The sequence below is a fragment of the Nicotiana tomentosiformis genome, chromosome 2 (assembly GCF_000390325.3).
Source record: "Nicotiana tomentosiformis chromosome 2, ASM39032v3, whole genome shotgun sequence".
Classification (NCBI taxonomy): Eukaryota; Viridiplantae; Streptophyta; class Magnoliopsida; order Solanales; family Solanaceae; genus Nicotiana; species Nicotiana tomentosiformis.
The window spans coordinates 71972241-71992367 of NC_090813.1; the positions used below are offsets into that span (position 1 = coordinate 71972241).

Genomic DNA, 20127 nt, shown 5'->3' on the forward strand with positions numbered 1-20127 from the left:
TGTTGTGGATTATTAGCAGAACAATATCAACATTTTAGATCGTCCAAAACCGAAAGTTTATGTGACGAAGGGAGTACAAGGTCTCTCCAATGGGCCGGGAGTATATGGGCCGACCACTAAGCGCTTGGGCCTTTTTCTATAAAACTAAGGCACTATTTACTACAGTAAAGTAATAATGTACCCCGTTCCTCTAGCTTATGTGACACCAATTGATAGTAAGCCGAGTTTAACATATTCATTAGACTATCAAATTCGATAATATCAAACATAAAAAATAAAATATATCTGAATTGGAGCATTTATGAAAATTATATAAAATAACATTATTAGTAAATTGATGTCAAACATTTTGAAACCCAAGAGTAAAGAAAAAATGAGATACAAATTAGGACAGCTGAAGAAGCAATTAGATTAATTTAATTCTTCCTGAGAGAGCTATCAAAATTTGAGTATTAGAAAGTTAGAATTATATGATCCCAAACCAAACCAATAATGATACAAAATATCTCATTACTGTAAGACCAAATTAATCCCATCATGGTGGCCCCGAGTTCTATTATTATTTTTTTCTTTTTATAACCAAAAGGATACAACAATATATAATTTAAATAATCGGACACTTGGATAGCAACCCACAACCTGCTCAGCGTCCCTGGTCCCACATTTTTGCTTAGTCTTCATCCTTATCCACCTTTTGCTTCTAATATCCACTTCCAAATTTTTTTCTTCATACCTTTTTATTCTATACGTATACGTACGGGGGCAACACTTGCTAGCTAAAATAAAACACACTAAAATCTGGAAATAAATTACTGTAATTAAATATTTTAAATTAAAGACGGAAAAAATAACACAGCAATAGTACTAACTATTTTACCCATAGATATAGGACGGAAACGGTGGGCGCTCTTTCAACTGTAGAATTTCCTACCTTCCAATTTAACACTTGTAAGTAGTACAATTAATTTATGGAAAATAAAAATAGAAAAAAGATAAACTGTAGCTAGAGATTTGAGTAGGAGATATTTTTGAGAACCAACACACTCTATATATTGGAGCAAGCAACCATTTAGTATTTACACTACAGACTAAGAAAAACTTAAGACTGACTACAGAAGATCATAAGGAGAGAAGATGGTGTTGATTGATAAACTATGGGATGATGTTATGGCTGGACCTCAACCTGATAAAGGCCTTGGCATGCTCCGAAAGAGCCTCACTGTTCAAACTGGTACTCCAATCCTATATGATTCTCAAAACTCAAAAGCATATAATATATATGTAAATCCTTTTGTTAAATTAAAAACTCTGTTTGAACCGGCCAGAGGCGGACCTATAGTATATATATGAAGCTTTCGTTTGTTGTTTTCTTGCTTTATGTGATGTTTTGTTTATGGAGTACGTAGGTGGGGAATCTGGAGAAGGATCTAGCAAGTACCAGAGGTCTCTCTCGATGCCGGCCAGTCCGCCGACGCCGGCGACACCAACAACTCCGTCACCGACGGCAAGTAAAGAAAACGTATGGAGGAGTGTTTTTCACCCAGGAAGCAATATTGCCACAAAGAGAATTGGTGCTCAAGTCTTTGACAAGCCCTCTCACCCTAACGCTCCCACTGTTTATGACTGGTAGATCACATATCTCAAGTTTTGAACTTTTTTTAATTTACATCGTCAGTTTAGAGTAGTTAACCCTTAAATTTTTAATGGCAGGCTCTACAATGGGAACACCAGATCTAAGCATCACGAGAAGTGCTGAGAGTTTTTGGGTGGCAACAAGTTGAAACCTATGTAAATAGTGTTTTTTCCGGCGAGTTGCTTCACTAATGAAGCATGGATCACTGGACTTTTTATCTTTATTTCATATTATATGAATTTCTGTTGGGTATTAAGCAACAAGTATGTTATAGTTAGGTTTTGCAAGCTAACTTGAGCTTTAATGGCCATCAGTTGCTGCTGCTACTACTGTATGTTTGTGGTAGACCGCTATTTTGATGTTTGTTTGTGTATAATTAAATCTCTATTATAAATATTGTGATGTTATTGTTTTGTTATTATATGGTCAAGCGTAATTATCGTTTTGCAAGTTCATGTTTATCTGTTTTCGATTGGAATAACAATTATTCTTAGGCTAGATGGCCTCAATAATTTTGACTATGCCTATGTGGGAGCAGTGGCTAAATTGTGTGGAAAGGCGTCTGAATAGTATTATTTTTATTAAAAAATATTAGAATTAAAATAAAATATAAATAAGAAAAAAAAAAAAAGAGAAACACCTTTCCCTTCACCTTCTCTTTTCCTCTCCCCTCCCACCTCTCTCGTCTTCCTAGCAAATCTCCCGTGTAACTTTTTTCATTTTCTATCTTAATTTTTCTTCCCCTCCCTTTTTTATTTCTTTTTACCTTCATTTTGCATTTTTTCTTTCATTTGCTAGTCTCCACCTATCATTTCTGTCCCAACCTCCCTCAACCATCGATAGACACGGAAGAAAGTTTGAGCTTTGTCGTTCTATCATCGAATTCTTTACCAAAATAATAGCAAAAAAGACAGATTTGAATTCTTTACCAAAATAGTAGCAAAAAGGCAGATTTGCAATGGTATTGGGTGACCTCCACTTTCAAAATTATGAATTTCTATTTTTTTTCTAAAATTGCAAATTATTATTTTTTTGTTACGGTCTAATCATGACCGACGTTGTGAATTTGATTTAGAAAAGAATAATGAAGAAAGAAAAAGAAGAAGAAAGAAGAAGAGTATGGAAAGGAAGGGAGTAGGAGGTGAACGAAGACGAAGGGGACGGTTGTGTATAGATTAAAAATGGGATAGTAAGTTTCAGTTTTTTTTTTTTTTGTTGATTTTATATTTAAAAATAGGATCCACAAATAACACATGTCAAAGTAATAAATAATTTAGCATATGACGTATTATATATGTCAGTGCAATTAATATATACGCGCTCTAGATGTGTTTATTAGTACCTATTTTTTCAAGCTGTGTGTTAAAATGAAAAAAATATAAGTTATCAGTTTTACAAACGTATACAAGTTTAAATGACCTCTTATTCTTATGAAACTTGGCACTAACCCATTGTCCAGTCTAGGTAAGTGATAAGATATGTGGGCCAGTTGAATGTCACGTTAGCTGATGTGTTGGAAAAGTAGGAGATTGAATTGTCAAATAATGTGTCCCAGTTGAAAAATAATGGAGATTTCACTGTCAAAAGAGTTTAAGGTTCGAGATATTTATTCACGCAACCCGAGTAAAACAGAAGGAAAAACAATGTTGCCAAAATACCTTAAAGCCCCTCTAAACTTTGGCGCGCATTATTGGTTAATCCTTGAACTATCTATGATCTTAATTATTCCCTATATTTAGTTATCCGATAGTTATTACCCCCTTGGACGATCTCATCTCAGGAAAGTGGCATGCACTTGCATGTCACGTGAATTTTTTCTGTCTCTGTGGCATTTTTTTGAAAAATAAAATATATTTTTACCTTTTTAAGTATGTTACTTTTGTGGTAGAGCTATATAATTGCAGTAGTTATTGGTGTATCAAGCTGCTTAGCCATACTATGAAAGTCTGGGAGAGAGTGGTAAAGCTAAGGGTGAGGAGGAGTGTGTCTATTTCTGAGAATCAGTTCGGGTTCATGACGGGGCGTTCGACTACAGAAGCCATCCACCTTGTTAGGAGATTGATGGAGCACTATAGGGAGAGTAAGAAAGACTTACATATGGTGTTCATCGACTTAGAAAAGGCGTACGATAAAGTTCCAAAGAAAGTTTTATGGAGATGTTTGGAGGCTAGAGGTGTACTTGTTGCCTACGTTAGGGTGATTGAGGACATGTATGATGGAGTAAAGACCCGAGTGAGGACAGTGGGTGGGGACTCGGACCATTTTTCGGTTATTATGGGGTTGCATCAGGGGTCGGCACTCAGCCTTTTTTTGTTTGCCCTGGCGATGGACGTACTGACACGCCACATTCAAAGGGAGGTGCCGTGGTACATGCTATTTGCAGATGATATTGTATTGATTGACAAGACGCGAGGCGGTATGAACGCGTTGTTAGAGGTATGGAGGCAGACCCTGGAGTCTAAAAGTTTCAAGTTGAGCAGGACCAAGGCAGAATACTTGGAGTGTAAGTTCAGTGGTGAGACTCAAGGGGGGAAAGCGAGGTGAGGCTCGACTCACAGGTCATCCCTATGAGAGGAAGTTTTAAGTACCTTGGGTCTATTATTCGGGGGTGGAGAGATTGATGAAGACATCACACATCGTATTAAGGCGGGATGGATGAAATGGAGACTCGCTTCTAGTATTTTGTGTGACAAGAAGATGCCACCGAAACTTAAAGGTAAGTTCTATAGAACGGTGGTTAGACTGACGATGTTATATGGGGCTGAGTGTTGGCCAGCCAAGATCGCTCATGTCCAAAAGATGAAGGTAGCAGAGATGAGGATGTTGAGATGGATGTGCGGGCACACCAGGTTAGATAGGATTAGAAATGAGATTATTCGCGACAAGGTGGGTGTGGCCCCTATTGAGGACAAGATACGGGAAGCACGACTTAGGTGGTTTGGTCATGTAAGGAGGATGAGCACATACAAAAGGTTGACATTGGAGGGCCTACGGAGAGGTAGAGGTAGGCCAAAGAAGAGGTGGAGAGAGGTGATTAGGCAAGACATGGCGCAACTTCAGCTGACCGAGGACATGACCCTTCATAGGAAGATATGAAGGTCGAGGATTAGGGTAGTAGAGTAGGTAGTCTAGAGTGTTCATAACAATAGTATTGGTACGCAGTCTCGCCTTCTGTTGGTAGTAGGTTTTTATGACTAATCGTTATTTTCTTTCATTGTTGATCACCTTACTTTCTTGTTGTTTTTATTCTGCTTTTATATGGTTTTTTGGTGATGTCCCTTCTTGTCTATATTTTCATTTATGTGGTGCTTATACTTTCCTGAGCCGAGGGTCTATTGGAAGCAACCTCTCTATCCTCACAAGGTAAGGGTAAGGTCTGCATATACACTTGTAATGACCCGACTTATCGTTTTAAGAATTAATACCCCGTTCAGTGACTTAAGGTCTCGAGCAGTTTCGTAATATGTATTATGAACTGCGAGTGTGGTCGAGTTTGATTTTCGAAAGATTCGGAATTTAATTAAAAGAACAATTCTCATTTTTGAAGCTTAAATAAAAAGAGTTGACCGGAGATTTGACTTATGTGTAAACGACCTCAGATTCGAATTCTGATGATTTCAATAGCTCTGTATGGTAATTTTGGACTTAGGAACGTGTCCGAAAAATTATTTGAAAGTCCCTAGTGGAATTAGGCTTGAAATTGGTAAAAATAGGAAGTTTAAGTTGGAAGTTTGACAGGAGAGTTGACTTTTTAATATCCGGGTCGGAATTCAGTTCTGAAAATTTTCATAGGCCTGTTATGTCATTTATGACTTGTGTGCAAATTTTGAGGTCAATCGGACTTGATTTGATATGTTTCGGCGTCGAATGTACAAGTTAAAACTTTTTAGTTTCACTAAGCTTGAATTGGGGCATGATTCATGGTTTTAACCTTGTTTGATGTGATTTGAGGTTTCGACTAAGTCCGTAATAGGTTTTGAGACTTGTTGGAATGCTCAGACGGGGTACCGAGTGGCTCGGGCGAGTTTCGGGGTAGTTTCGGACTATTTCTAAGCCATTTTTAGCTGCTGGTTTTTGGCCAAAGAGGTATGCATCGCGATCGCGGATAAACAGTCGTGATCGCGAAGAGCAATTTTGCTGTTTCGACACTGTGAATCGCGATCGCGGAAGACTTTTCGCGATCGCGTAAAGGAAACTCCTGCCGCACTGACCCGACTTTGGAAGCTCATATCTCGCAATCTATAAGGAATTTGGAGATAATCTAAAAATAAAAGTTGTAACCCTTTGTGTCTAATTTTCAGAAAGTTAAACCATATATCATTTGGAGGTGTGTACAAAAAGTTGTGATGGATATACTACATGCTATCCGGGAAGAGTTTGGAAATATCTGTTGCATAAGGCTGAATTTGGAAGCTTATATCTTGAAATATATAAGGAATTGGGAGATAAGAAACAAATGAAAGTTATAGCCCTTAGAGTCTAGTTTTCAGAAAGTTAAACCATTCATTATTAGGAGTTTTGTACAAAATATTATGACCATTATACTAGAGGTTGTCTAGAAGAGTTGGGGAGTTAGTTCTTCGCGATCGCGATTGGTTTTCCGCGATCGCGAAGAGAAATTTTGGGACTGAAAAATTTTGTGCTTCGCGATCGCGAAGAGTAAATACCTGAGCAGTAGCTATATTTCGAGGTTTCAGTCATTTTTAACATATTTGGAGCTATGGAGCTCGGGTTGAAGTGATATTTTAGGCGATTTTTACCATATGGATTGGGGTAAGTGTTCTATATCCTAAAGTGTTTATATTTTATGAATCTATGATTATATTCATCGTTGAATTCGGATTTTAATGGAAGAAATTAATTTTTTTGTAAAATCTTCCAAAAACGAAAATTTAAGATTTGGAGGTCGAGTTGTTATTAGAATTCGATAAAATTGGTATGCTTGAACTCGTATCAGAATGGGTGTTCGGATTTCATGAAAATTATGTCGGATTCCGAGGAGCGGGCCCCGCATTGACTTTTGTTGACTTTTTTGAAATAAATTTTTAAGTCGACGTGTTATAATCCGGAATTATTTTCGATGAATTTTAATGAAGTTATACAATTAATTTGGATAGATTTGAGCGGTCCAGAGGTCAATTCAAGCAAGAAGGAGATTTTGAAATATCGGCATAACTTCAAAAAGGTAAGTGTCTTGCTTAACATCGAGTGGGGAAAATATCCCTTAGTCATTGAGTATTATGTGCAAATTGTGTAATTGAAAACCATGTACGCGAGGTGACGAGTACGTACTTGGTTTATATGTGCAAATTTCGTTGATTAAAATCCTTAGATGCTCTTAGGTGATAAATTAAAAATTATTGACACTTATTAAATCCTCTATTTGTCATGCCTAGATCCTTGTTTGTTGAAATTATTTTATACAATGATTTGGTGTGATTGCCACCTTGATTTTATATGAAATATTATTTTGTTGAGCTGTTCACTCCCGGATATTTTTGTTATAATTTTGGCACATTATGGTCGAGCCATGTGCTTCTTATTGTGAAAAATAATGTATTGTTGATTTCTGTGGCAAGTTGTAATATTTGAGCACATGATGTGTAATTTATGATATGTTGTAAGATTTGAGAACTTGATGTGCAATTTGTGATATGTTGTAAGATTTGAGTACTTGATGTGCAATTTGTGATATGTTGTAAGATTTGAGCACTTGATGTGCAATTTATGATGTAATATTTGGGCAATTAAGGTGCAAGTTGTATTATGCTGTGATATTTGGGCACTTGAGGTACGATTCGTGAAATATTGTGATATTGATATATTCATGCAGTGAGATAAGGGTGGCTTGAAATGCGTGGCTAGTAGGGAAACTACTAGAAGTCATGCGGTGATATAAGGTCAGGGTGTTGAAACGCATGCGGTGAGATAAGGGTGGCTTGAAACGCGTGGCTAGTAGGGAACTACTAGAAGTCATGCGGTGTGATAAGGGTGGCTAAAACGCGGGATGCTATTTCGGGAAAAATAATTTCTTTAAAATTAAAGGTGAAGGCTCCCGCAGTGATATAAGAAAATGAGATATTGTGAATTTATTTATGATTTGGGACTATGAGGCGGTACCTCGGGAGTGCCCTATTGATATTCCTTTGTTTATGTTCTTGTCTTGGGTGATTTTATTTTATTTAATATGTAAATTCTTTTCTTCTTCCGTGATGTACTAGTTGACTTTATTATTATGTGTTTTATGCTCCTAGTTATATTGTGTTGGCTTTGGCTTTGGCTTTTTAGCACGTGACTCTGAAAAAGTATATTTCTGGTTTTTTCTTACTGATTTTCGATGATTGAGTTGATTTAAATAAAAGGAGTTATTATGTTTTAAATTAAATAGTTTTACATCCAAATTAGTAGTTAACTGATGCTTTAATTTAAGTGCAAATGTTATTTTCTTCACCCAAATAATTTTTAAAATAAATTCATTTCTTTGTTGATTTTCTTACTTGATTTAAAAAAAATTGTGAACTTACTTTATTGAAAATAAATTGATCCTTCGGATCTTATATACATTTATTATTGACATGTGAGTTGTCCGTGTGGTTGTGATAGAAATATGGGCATGAGATGCCGGGTGAAATATGATGATTTTATTATTGACACGTGAGTTGTCCATGTGGTTGTGATAGAAATATGGGCACGAGGTGCCGTGAAAAATATAAAAGTGGACTTAGACCCGTAATTTTTATGATTGTGAAATGAGGTGTCACATGGTGACTTTTACTTGAAAAATATATTTATTTGAAAGAAGTATATTCAAAATATATTTATTTAAAAGAAGTATATTCGAAAGATACTTGTCTTAAATAATAATATGTGAAGGAATTATATTTGAAGGACTTGATTAATTGATTTTACTTGTGTGTTTTTTTTTATTCATATGAGCAATAATTATGATATTTTTGTTGCCTTGATGTTATATCACTAGTTGATTTTGTTGTTATCATTGTTAGTTATTTTCCAGTACTTTTGTATACTGCTATATTGCACAGGTTAGTTGACCTGTGAGTTTCTTGACTGTACATCGTCACTACTCCACTGAGGTTAGTCTTGATACTTATTAGGTACCGACTGTGGTGTACTCATACTACACTTCTGCACATTTTTGTGCAGAGACAGGTATTGGAGATATCGAATTTGAGTAGAGTTAAAGGGGGACCGTAAGGATTCAAGATAGAGCTGCTTGGTCGTTGCAGTCCCTTGGAGTCTTTTCATTTCATCGTACTGTTAATTTTTAATCAAACAATATTGTATATTCGGTTCTCGTGATCATTCCATGTATTCAGTTAGAGTTCGTGACTCAGTACTACCAGTCTTGGGAGGTTGTATATTCATATTTATTCCGATGCTAGTTTTGATTACTTATTTAATTTTAAAAAAAAATGGCTTCAAAATGTAATTGAAATCGGGTTACCTAGTCTTAGAGACTAGGTGCCATCACGACGCCTGTGGTGGGATTTTGGGTCGTGACAACACTACCCTCCCCAGACCCCACTGGTGTGAGATAATACTGGATATCTTGTTGTTGTTGTTATAAGTATGTTACTTTTTTAGATAATTTTTTTCGAATAAAATCTATAATATAACTTGGATAGAACTACATTAGTTAGGCTAATTTTTTTTATTTAGCTAAAAATAATGAAGTTTTAGTTATTCTTTTTTGGAATTTGACCTGAAAATAAAGATTTATACAATTGAAATAAATAGGCATCTAATAATTATAAAAAATACATAGTTTGAAATTTATTATTTTGGCTATAATGTTTTATATAGCTCTAAATTATGGTGCTTTAAAAATATTTTTTTAATAGATTTTATCTGAAAAAGCAAAAATATATATTTGAAATAAATAGTCATTGCATCAAAAGTAGAAATAAAAAGAATGTATAATTGCAAGTTCATTATTTTGGCTATACTTTTTTTATTTGGTAAAAAATAATGGAGCTATGGCCAATTTTTGTTATTGGTTTGACTCGAAAATAAAAATACACAATTAAAATAAATAGACATTATATATAAAGAAAAAAAACAAGAAATATACACAACTGGTACTCCATTACTTTTGCTAAAAAAATTTTATTTGGCTAAAATGGAGTTCCTACCAAACGTTTTACAAATTCGGCCAAAAACTGGAAAAAAAAATATGCAGTTGGAACAAATAGACATTATATCTTAGAAGAAATTAAAAATAATAGAAGTTAGAGAAAAGTCCACATTGTATGTTAAGATGAAGCAAGAAGAAATACATAGTTGTAACAAATAAATTATTATATGACTATATGACAATTAAAAGTTAAAAAATAGCCTATTTGGAAGCTGATTTTTTAATTTTTCTTTACTCCCGCGTGCTTAAAAGAGAGTGCACTCACACTCTTTGTCATATCAGCATCCAGGTGGTAATGACTCTCAAAAGGCCAAGTTGAGGGGGTAATTAAGACCACGAACAGTTTAGGGCTGTAACTAATAATCAATGCCAAGTTTAGGGTTTTTTTTTTTTAGGTATTCTGCCAAACAATGTCGTTAAGATCCACCATTCCACCATACTCGTTCACCTTTCTCTTTTAACTGTTCACACAGGAAAGGAAAGAAATCGAAAATAGTTTTCCTTTTCCTTTCTCAAAGGTTTAAAAAAAAAAGAAGAGAAAACTGGCTGATCTACATCGCCATTAGATCATCTCCGACGTACACAAGATGGATATGTCATATGCCCCAAGGTTTTCCTAAAATATGAGTTTCGGGTAAAACCAGGGTAAATACGCAAACAAAAGTTTCAATAAGCATCTTCCTCGCAAGTCGCAAAGCATGAGACTACGAATAGACTTTTAGAAACAAATCGGCAACGTCTTTGGATTATAATGCCTTTATGCAAGAGACAGAATCTAAGGTTAATTATATACTAGTTGCAAAGCAAAGGCTCAAGTCCTCTTTATGATTGCTACAAGTCTATAACCAAGAAAAGAACAATATGGTCGCGGTTAGTCAAATGTGACACAAGCAGCACCATTCTAATCTTAAAAATTGACGCATCAAGGCAAAATCTTGGCTAGTTAAGGCTATATTTAATCACTTGGAACACACTGCATGAAACGAGTGCATAAAGAGGTAAATAAATCGTTACACTGATGTGAACTTCAAGGTGAATAACTGACTCGATGTAGTTGAAGGGATTATTTCCTGGATAATGAACTACATCTGTGTATGATACACCTTACTAAGCTACTTACTTTCTATACGGATTTACAGATACGCCCCAGTTGAAATTACACTTCTTTTCTGAGTATTATATTCTGTGTATAGTCAAATTACACGGTCACCTTCCCTTCATCATGGTCTGTCCTATTCTTTGACTTGCATCCGTATGCTAAGATCTGAAAGACAGCCTACGAATTAGTATACTCAAGGTAAAGCCAAGAAGAAGAGCATCAATGGAATATTGTGGAATCTTTCAGGAACAATGTGTGTTGACTAAAGGACGAGCACAATATAACGCAGCTATTTGACTATCAAATATAAGATTGTCTAAAGTTGGGGCTTCATGTCCAATTTTAGACCAGTGTTGTCCTTTTTTTTCGGCAATAATTCTTTCACTTTGGTAATGAAAATAGTTGCCCCAAAAGAAGAAGAAAAAATTGTCGACATGTTTCTGGAATAGTTTACGTTGTCTTTCAGGGAGCTTACCAGATTACGCTGGCTAAAACCACACATCTCTTGGATTTCCCCTAATGTCTGATGCTCGTTTACCTTATGGATTTCAATCATACAAGGATCTCCAACAATGAGTTTGGAAATAGCCATGATATCAGAACTTGAAGAGTTGTCACTGCGGTTAAGCTCTTTTATCAGCACTATGTCGATTTTGCCGACTTCTATGGAAGTTTGCTGTGCTACATACTGCATAGAGTATGCATTCAAATGAAGCATGCAGACATAAATTTGTCTAGTAATGATTTAGGTTTGTAAAGTGTGAAAAAGGTTTATGACGGTACACTTACTTGGCTCAAATGTTTAACTTCCATAGTGGGCCGGCAGCAAAGGTAAGGTCGTTGCAAACTTGGGATATCCTCTTCAGATATGGGAACAAGCTTCAGTCTGACATCCAACTGAAAGAAAACAAAATATTTCCTTTTAGATCAGAACCAAAAAAATCCATCTATATCACCTCCGTCATAGAAAGCAACAAGCAAATAGCGATAGTGTATACTTCCTCCGTTCCCTTTTACTAGTCTCTTTCCCTTCTACTTGTCTATTTTAGCAAATCAAGAGAGATTTATTATTTTCTTCAATATTACCCTTAGTATTAAGTACCCACACTCCTAGTTACAACTTTAATAACCATTAACAAGGGTAATTTAGTAAAATAAACCCTTAATAAATGATTTCATAAGGGGTGTGCCTAGTCAATAGAGGACTAGTAAAAAGGAACGGAGGGAGTATTAGATCATCTCAAATGTACAAAACTATTCAGAAAACAATATCTTTCAGGCTCAACCACAGACAGATATTCAAAAGTATAGCATCTAATCAGTACATAGGATTGATTTGCTGTACCTTCTCTTCATTTTCATCTGAACAAGAAAGACGATCAATTAGCTTTGAGACTCGGCTATTCCTGGAAAATTTGCCAGTGCCTCCCCCAAGACCCCCGTGTCTCGTGTGACTTCGCAGGCCACCTTTTCCCCAGGCAAGAATCTCTGAACAGCGAATAAGTCCACTACATGCACCAAGTGATTCTTGGTTTATTTCTGCATCATTTTCGTCACTAGCTCCTGAAGCCTGAGAAGGCCGTCCTCCCCTCTTTTTGTACCGTTTTGGTTTGACTTCTATCGAGCGCTCATCAGCAGAGGAAGAATCTTTGCCAATATCATGATTACCATCTTCCTCCTCATCAGATATCTGGTGTTCAGCACCCTGAAAATTTCTTCTTCCCCTTAAACTTCGATAGCGTCCCTGAGATCTCCTCGCAAAAGCTGCTGCTGTAGCTCTAGCGGTCCGTTTCCTTCCCAGTGCTTCTGATTGTCGCCGTAATGTCTGTGCAATTGAAGCTTGTATCTGTTCAAAGAGTATGAAAACTATGAATTGGTGCAAAAAGAAAAGCAAACTCAAGTAGGCATGTGATTCGGTTGGCTGCAATGCAGGCACAATCAGGTGGTGATTCAGATCAATGTGTTTCAAAAGATATGAAATAGCTAATGGTCCACATTGCAATAACCTAAAGTCCCCTACAGCAGAGGATAAACTTCACCCAAATTCAACAATGCAATAGATATAACCCCACCAATATATATATTAAGAGAAATGTACACTTCTTTTTGACATTGCACGTGGAATCAACCACACCTCCATTACGAGGGCGTATCTGACAAAATTTTACAGGAACGAAGAAGATCTGCTGTTGAAGTCAATAATCTGCATGGGATACAGCTCTGACACTGAACTTGGTATTGGCTTACCTGCTTATTCCGAGCTTTCTCCTCTTCATGAAAAGCCAATTCCTGAGTGATACACAAAAGAGTAAGTCCATGACCTGAAACAGGTCAATGGTAGACCTTTTTCCATGAGACATACAAGAGTTTAGTATAGTAGTACCTCCTCTTCATATTTATCAATATCTGGATATAGAAGGGAAATTAGAGCATCATAGTTCGGATCATCTCTCAGAGAACGGCGACTAGCACAGTGGGTACGACAAGCGGGACACTCATTGTTCCTAAAATATAATTGACATGTTGAACTGGATAAGCAAACGCAGGTTACTTCTCAACTAATGAAAGATAAGTTTAGCAGGTACCCCATTCGCATAGATTTGTCAATGCATTCTCTACAAAAGCGATGCAAGCATTCCATAACTGTTCTGGTCTTTCGAATAATGCCTGCCCATGTCACAGTGGTAAACTGGTAAGTGACAGTAGGCAGTAGGCATACATTACAGAAACAGAGATTTATCACTATGTTCTATAAGATCCCCCCGTATAGCTTGAATCATAGTTAAAATAGCTCCTCTATTAGTTCATCAGGAACTAATGTAGCTCTCCTTTTCTTAGTGAATATGTGTTAACTCTGTTTTCTCAGATAAGTGATATCTTTCCCCTGATGGCTCTGCCATTAAAATTATGCGTTCCTTAATCAACAGGAAGAAGCATGTACCGGATCCACACAGTAGACCGTAATCATAATCTGAACGACAGGAAAATTTTATGGAAGCAACTTAACAATACTTTCGCATATATCAGTTCCTAACAGGAAAGAGAAACCCCAATTAGCAAAGTTTCTTGCAGAGATGAAGCAGAGACTGCAAACTGGGTTAATAGAGAAACATTTACTATAGAGCTGGAAATGCTGTTTCATTAGGTATATAAAAGGTAGGTAGGTTAACTCCTTGCTTCCGACCAAAATCTCCATTTTATTGATACTGCCTTTCAAAATTGGATAGAGAAAAAGGATTTTTTAACATAGCCGTCCTCAGATTCCCAGTCTCAATGAGCCATGTTTGTCATTTCACTAAACAACAAATCAAGAAACTGCATGAAAAATTAACTTAGAGATAATTTTAAGCTTTTAGAGAGAGAAAAATAACTATAACAGTTGAATGTGATCTTTTCTTAGAATCTCATATCGGGCTTAAAGGAATTCATTAGTAATCCCGGGGGGAACTATCATAACATTTACACATAACTATAGATGAGAGCTTCACATTCTCCCTCTCCCAACATCTACCATATGCAAAGGACAATGAAGGCAGCATATTTATGTGCATCATGACTTCCAAAAACCACATATCCTGACATGCAATTTTTTACGGTTCTCTGAAATGCAGTATTTAATAAGGTGGTACGACCATAAACACATCTTGCCTATGAAATACTCTCTCCAGGTATATCCAATTCTTATAATAATAAAAAAGCAATCAAGAAAGAGCAAAGACCCATACCTAAACATATAGGGCACTGTACTTCTTTGCGAATTTCTGAAAGCCTCACAGTGATAAATCTGCAAGCAAGCAAAAGTAAACACAATAAGCAAAATCCAGGATACCCAATACTCCAATAACTTAATATTCAAACAATTTCCGAATCAAAAATGGTTCACTATAAGATAAACAAAAAGTGCAAAACAATAAAGTATTCATTGGAAAGAGGGTATAAAAGGAAGGCAGCAGAAGAGAAGGAAAGGTCAGGTGCAGGTGCCAAAGAAAATATTAGTCTTAGTATTTATTACTTAGATGGCTCTGCAAACTATCATACATTAATAATATAACAGTTGAGTGCTAAACAATATACTGCCAAAGAGGAGAAAAGAACACCACTGCTTATATTAAATTTTAATATTACCACCTTGTCTTTTCAACAATTTGTTGCTCATGTGGGCTTCAACTTATATGGATCCCCAACCAAATACAACTAAACACAGTCAAGTAGTCAGAACAATAAGACATATGATATGCTTAAAAGTTAAATCTACAATATAAGAGAATCTTCTACCAGCAAAAACCTTTGCAAATTCAATAATATCAGCTTCAAATTAATTAATTCTTGAAAGGAAAAGGATTTTACTTATCAAGAAAATTCTCAAAAAGAAAAGGGTTAATTCCGGCCGCTATATATTCCGATATACACCGTTAAAAGACAATGATGTCAAATAAAATTAGAAAACAAGTAAAAATCTAATATGCTAAAAGTAAATTTTTACCAGAACATACACTGTTTTCATAGGTAACATGAACAAAACATGACCAGAACTAGGTTTGCACATGTAACTACTGTCAGTTAAGCCAAAACCTAGACTAATGCGTTGCCTCTTCCAACTAGTTTAGGTACATAGATCATCAATCCAGAAAGCTGTGCTTAATTGATGTATTAAACAGATGTATCAATCCTAGATGCTAAATGCGTAATCTTAACTTATGGTATGGATCTATTGGAGCAATACCTTCTTCTTTTGCATTAACCATAATGTACCAAATGGAAACAATTACCTACACCTACTAAAAGGTTTAATTCCTTTTGTAGCGTAACAAGAAAGTACTTGAATTTGCTTGTAATCACACCTTATCAATCTTCTACCTGTCTATCTTTCTCAGAGCAGTAAATTGTTTCCATTCTCTTTCAGTTGGCTTAATATTTTTATGCTTTTTAAAACTTCTTTATCTTGAATGAAACATCTAATGTCTTCACTAACAGACTCGAATCGATTCACCTCTCTTTTAAGTATTTGAGGGCATGTTTGTGGTAGTAAAACATAGAGCAAGACCATAACTGAAAAGCTCTTTCCTATTTCTATTAGAGTGCATCCCCCACATCCACACCACGTTGATGTACTATTACCAGCCCTCCTATTATCTTTGGTTGTAATTCATTTGTATAAGAACGAACTTACTCGCGCTCATTCAAATCTAATGACACAGTTTATATTATGGGGTACAGAAGATTATGTACACTTCCTTTAATAGAAAAGACTGCAATATTCTTCTTCATTTGTTCTCCAAAAACATGTATTTACAAGTTAACGAGACACCACTTAGCCACTTTAGAGAACTTCACAATGTATTTGTCTGATCTGTTGTTGGAAGAATATTCTAGCATTTAAGAATAGCCTTGAGACACTTTCCTAAAGAATGCTTTGCGTCAGAAGAAAACTTCTTAGACAACAGCTATCATAATTGTTTTTTTTCTTTTACACGGAACTTTTAAAAAAAATCTCCAAGCATTCCCAAAAAAGCTGTCCAAACAGGGCCTTAGCACTAACCTAGGTCGACAAGAATACTCTTAGAAGGGACTGACTCAACAAAAAGTTGTTGAGCAATTTTGTTATGAGATTCATCTGGCTATTTTCTATCAAAAGTCAGTCTACCTTTGATATTGACAAAAACATTTCCTGATATGCGCATTCTCTGCAGTATTGTTGTGCACCCTATTTCCCAATTTGTTCAGTAGTTTACAATGCTTATATTATTGAATTATATGATAGGTTGCAAAAGGAGGAACAGTAGAAGGTGAGAAAGTAAAAGAAGCTTCATGTGCACTACTTTCTTTGTTTGGTTAAGAAGTAAAGAATGGTTAAGTAAGAGGAACAAGGTACCACTTGGACTTTGCAGCCTCTCTCAAGCTAGAAAGAAGGGGAAGTAATGATTTTTAGTTGAATAAAACAATATATAGAGAAGCATTTATACCTCCCTTCGGAGAAATCAACAAGTCTCTCTCCCTCTATCATTCTTTAAATCAGGTATCATGTAAAACTCGAGGTCGTAACTTAATAAGGACCTAGTTGAAAAGGTAATGTTGCATGCTTCTATAAGCAACTTTGCTTACTACCAAGGACAAAACTGAGATGTGCCTGCACTGTCATGTCAAATTATTTTTATCTTGTCAAAGTCATAAGAGAATCCTAAGCATTGAAACTTAACGCGCTTGACCCATTAACACTTTGCCTCAACTTAATGTAAGTGCAGCAACTACAATATTTCTTATTGATAAGTAGCAGCAATAAAACTTCTTCACAGTCACCAGCTAAATGTCCAAAGCCCAAGTTGAAGAAACAGTTGAAAAGCTTGAGTGAGCAAGTTGCCAGAAACAAAAATAGGAAATTATAAGGTCACCAAATAAAAATACTAAAAGTAAACAAAGCAATTACATCTCATTCAGCACCTTCCTTCAATAGACACAAAAGACATGATGTTGCTTCCTTTTCTTTCCTACCAAAGCCATGTTGGCGAATAAAAATATTTCATGGACTCGGTACTTAATATCAACTAGGGAACCAACTTTAACTTCTGCGTTCCATAGATGTGTAAGAAGTATCATATGCTTGTTCTCTTTGTCAACTGCACATTTTCCAGAAAGCACAATTTTATTTTTTTATTTTATGTATTTTTGATAACGGTGGACCGGTGGTATACATGCCAACTTGCGAGCACCACAACTAATCCACCGGATCGCTTGGGTAACTCTACCCATGGAAGGAATTCACCTAGTTTCGCCTCTGCTGAGATTCGAATCTTAGTTCCAGAAGTTGTTACTCTAACTCTCTGTAAAATGCACAAGTTCCAGAAAACACAAGTATTCGCAACACAATTAACTATTTTGGAGGAATTATTAGGAAGCAAACTGCATGGCCCATACAGTTGTTCTAGGTAATTACACATCCATCACCAGATCAAGGAGGACCAAGTAATAGAGTCATCAAACGATTTGTTTTAATTAGAATTCAAATGAAATTCTACAAGTAAATGCAGTGAAAATTTTCTGCATAAAGACTAGTAATATTTGCCACAATTTTCAAATCGAAAAATAATTTGTAAAGGAAACATGCACTTTTTTTTTTTGGGAAAAGTACATAATATGAAAATCCTAAAGAAAAATAGGGACATGAATAGATTTTTCTCTACAACAGCTAAATACACGTACAGAGTATAATTGTTAAGCAGGCAGCTTTAAAAGATAAGAGGAAATACACTTAACAAAAAAAACAAAAACAAAAACAAATGTGTGTGTGTGTGTGTGTGTGTGTGGGGGGGGGGGGGGGGGGGAGAAAATTAAACTACATTTTCAGGATTCATTATTATGTATGAGCTAGAAGTTCCAAAATTTATCAAGATTCAAGAACAAAACAACTTGGTCAAAGCATACAATTTTATTATTGGAATAACAAAATTTCTAATTCTAAGGAACAATTTTGGTATTTATGCTAAGCAATCCTAGACAGGGATGCGTAGAAGAAGGTAATGAACACCATGTCTTTTGCTAAAGCTGGGCCCTAGGTTTTGCTCAAAGAAATGGAGTCAATTCTAGTTCTATCATGAAATGGTTCCAGATCCAAGAGGATGTTTACGATCAGGAAGTGATTTCTGTCTATTTAACCATGACAAGATATGAATAGCTTGGGTCAAAAGAAAACACCATTTTGGAATCCAGTCAATAATCTGCTCATGGAAGGAGTCTATATTTTCTGAGTTCATGTATAAGGAATCACAACGCAAATGCTTTCACAAAGATGTGATTTAAGGAGAGCAGATTAATGATTCAGGAGATGTGTAGGAGCATTTTTTGAAATGGCAGGTTACAGATGGAATCAGAACAAGATGAGTGGAATGTTCTAGATTATGCAAAACAGATCTAAGAAATTGAGTTCGCACAATCTAATTCACACAAGTTCATGACTGAAACCTGCAATATCTTCACATAACTCAAGCAGCAGGATTTCTTATAATCATATCCAACCAAACCTAATTTACCCTAGCAAATTATAGCTTCCACCTGCATCTGGACATGCCACATGCAAGCAAACAATATTATGTATAAAATCAAGCTGATCAAAATTCAAATTTCTTGACCATTTTCAAACAAATACTATCAATCACTCTCCAACCTCCAAACAAACAAAATAAGCCACGGGAAGAAGAATCTACAGAGCTCCTTATAGCAATGTTCATAAGAAGCAAAATTACAAACTGAATTGCAAAACAAAACTAGTAGATCTCAAACTATGCGCCATCTCTAACATTCCACAAGGTCCTTAAATCACCAAATCACATCATTGAACTACAACGGGAAATAATCGTATACGTGTCGCGCTTACGTATATATAAGATGCATTATTCCATCAAAACATATACAAATGGAAAAATGAAAGATTAAGAGTGCATTACTCATCTTTCTCGCCGCCGCTCGAACAAGTAGTTCCATCCGAATCTGAAAGTCAAAACACGGAGCAAAATATCATAAAAATATCATGATATGCTGAGTGAAACTCGAGTCACTGCTGAAAATTGTTTGCATAGACAAATAAAATGTAAACATACGAATCTACAGACAATTATATACAACGCATCTCTATGTATACACGTACCGGCGCTGTCGTAGGCTTCTTCGTTGTGATTTTGATTACCTTGTAACGAATCATCGTTTTTTTCGTCCGGTGGCGGAGGAGGAGTAGGAGGAGTGTCGTACGAACGCTTTTGAGCAGGCATTGACTATTCAAAGCTAAAAGTGAGCTCGCCGGCGACGGTGGCGTTGGTGTGTGGTGGTGGACTGGGAAGAGAGGTGAAAAGGAAAATAGCTTCGTCCACGCTGTTATGTACTGGTTTAAAATGTACAAGTGTTGAAGCACGAGATACAGGATTCTTTATTCGGCAATTTCTTTATTACTCTATTCTTCACCGTAAAACGGAAAAGCCAAGGAATTTAACGTGGAAATCTGGGTTTGTGTTTTCCTTTTTATTATTGATATTGATTTAAGGCCCTTTTAGTAAGAACGATGCCTTTTGCGTTTAATTTTGTTCTTTGGAACTTTTAGAAATTTACCTTGGAAGGCCTTATTGCTCCTCCATAAATAATTTAACACTACTATGCCGGTAAAGAGTAAAGACTTCAAGTTCCTTCTATAGTTCTATTCAATCAAAACAAGGTAAAAATAATTCAATGATAGATAAATTCCTTTTATTTTGTATT

General features: G+C 35.8%; 2 protein-coding genes across 2 annotated transcripts; one reads left to right on the forward strand and one right to left on the reverse strand.

Moving 5' to 3' along the window:
* Nucleotides 1–1010: 1010 nt before the first annotated feature.
* LOC104109088 (auxin-repressed 12.5 kDa protein-like) lies at nt 1011–2054 on the forward strand. The gene is made up of 3 exons (XM_009618291.4): nt 1011–1231; nt 1407–1626; nt 1711–2054. Exons 1-3 carry the CDS (start codon nt 1135–1137, stop codon nt 1754–1756), a joined length of 363 nt encoding a protein of 120 aa, XP_009616586.1. The 5' UTR covers nt 1011–1134; the 3' UTR covers nt 1757–2054.
* Nucleotides 2055–10723: 8669 nt separating this feature from the next.
* On the reverse strand, nt 10724–19901 carry LOC104109089 (putative E3 ubiquitin-protein ligase RING1a). The gene is made up of 10 exons (XM_009618292.4): nt 19526–19901; nt 19326–19368; nt 14613–14671; nt 13473–13554; nt 13271–13391; nt 13135–13176; nt 12233–12733; nt 11677–11784; nt 11363–11575; nt 10724–11052 (listed from the first exon to the last, which is right to left on the reverse strand). Exons 1-10 carry the CDS (start codon nt 19644–19646, stop codon nt 10987–10989), a joined length of 1356 nt encoding a protein of 451 aa, XP_009616587.1. The 5' UTR covers nt 19647–19901; the 3' UTR covers nt 10724–10986.
* Nucleotides 19902–20127: the final 226 nt, after the last annotated feature.

What these genes read in the sequence shown, in the direction of transcription:
- LOC104109088 (XM_009618291.4), top strand. Translation starts at nt 1,135, where the DNA reads ATGGTGTTGATTGATAAACTATGGGATGATGTTATGGCTGGACCTCAA. An exon ending in GAGCCTCACTGTTCAAACTG is followed by an intron (nt 1,232 to 1,406) that starts GTACTCCAATCC and finishes TGGAGTACGTAG; the next exon opens with GTGGGGAATCTGGAGAAGGA. An exon ending in GCTCCCACTGTTTATGACTG is followed by an intron (nt 1,627 to 1,710) that starts GTAGATCACATA and finishes TTTTAATGGCAG; the next exon opens with GCTCTACAATGGGAACACCA.
- LOC104109089 (XM_009618292.4), bottom strand. Translation starts at nt 19,646, where the DNA reads ATGCCTGCTCAAAAGCGTTCGTACGACACTCCTCCTACTCCTCCTCCG. An exon ending in AAGTTAAACATTTGAGCCAA is followed by an intron (nt 11,576 to 11,676) that starts GTAAGTGTACCG and finishes TACTCTATGCAG; the next exon opens with TATGTAGCACAGCAAACTTC. An exon ending in GTTTTAGCCAGCGTAATCTG is followed by an intron (nt 11,053 to 11,362) that starts GTAAGCTCCCTG and finishes GCTGTCTTTCAG; the next exon opens with ATCTTAGCATACGGATGCAA.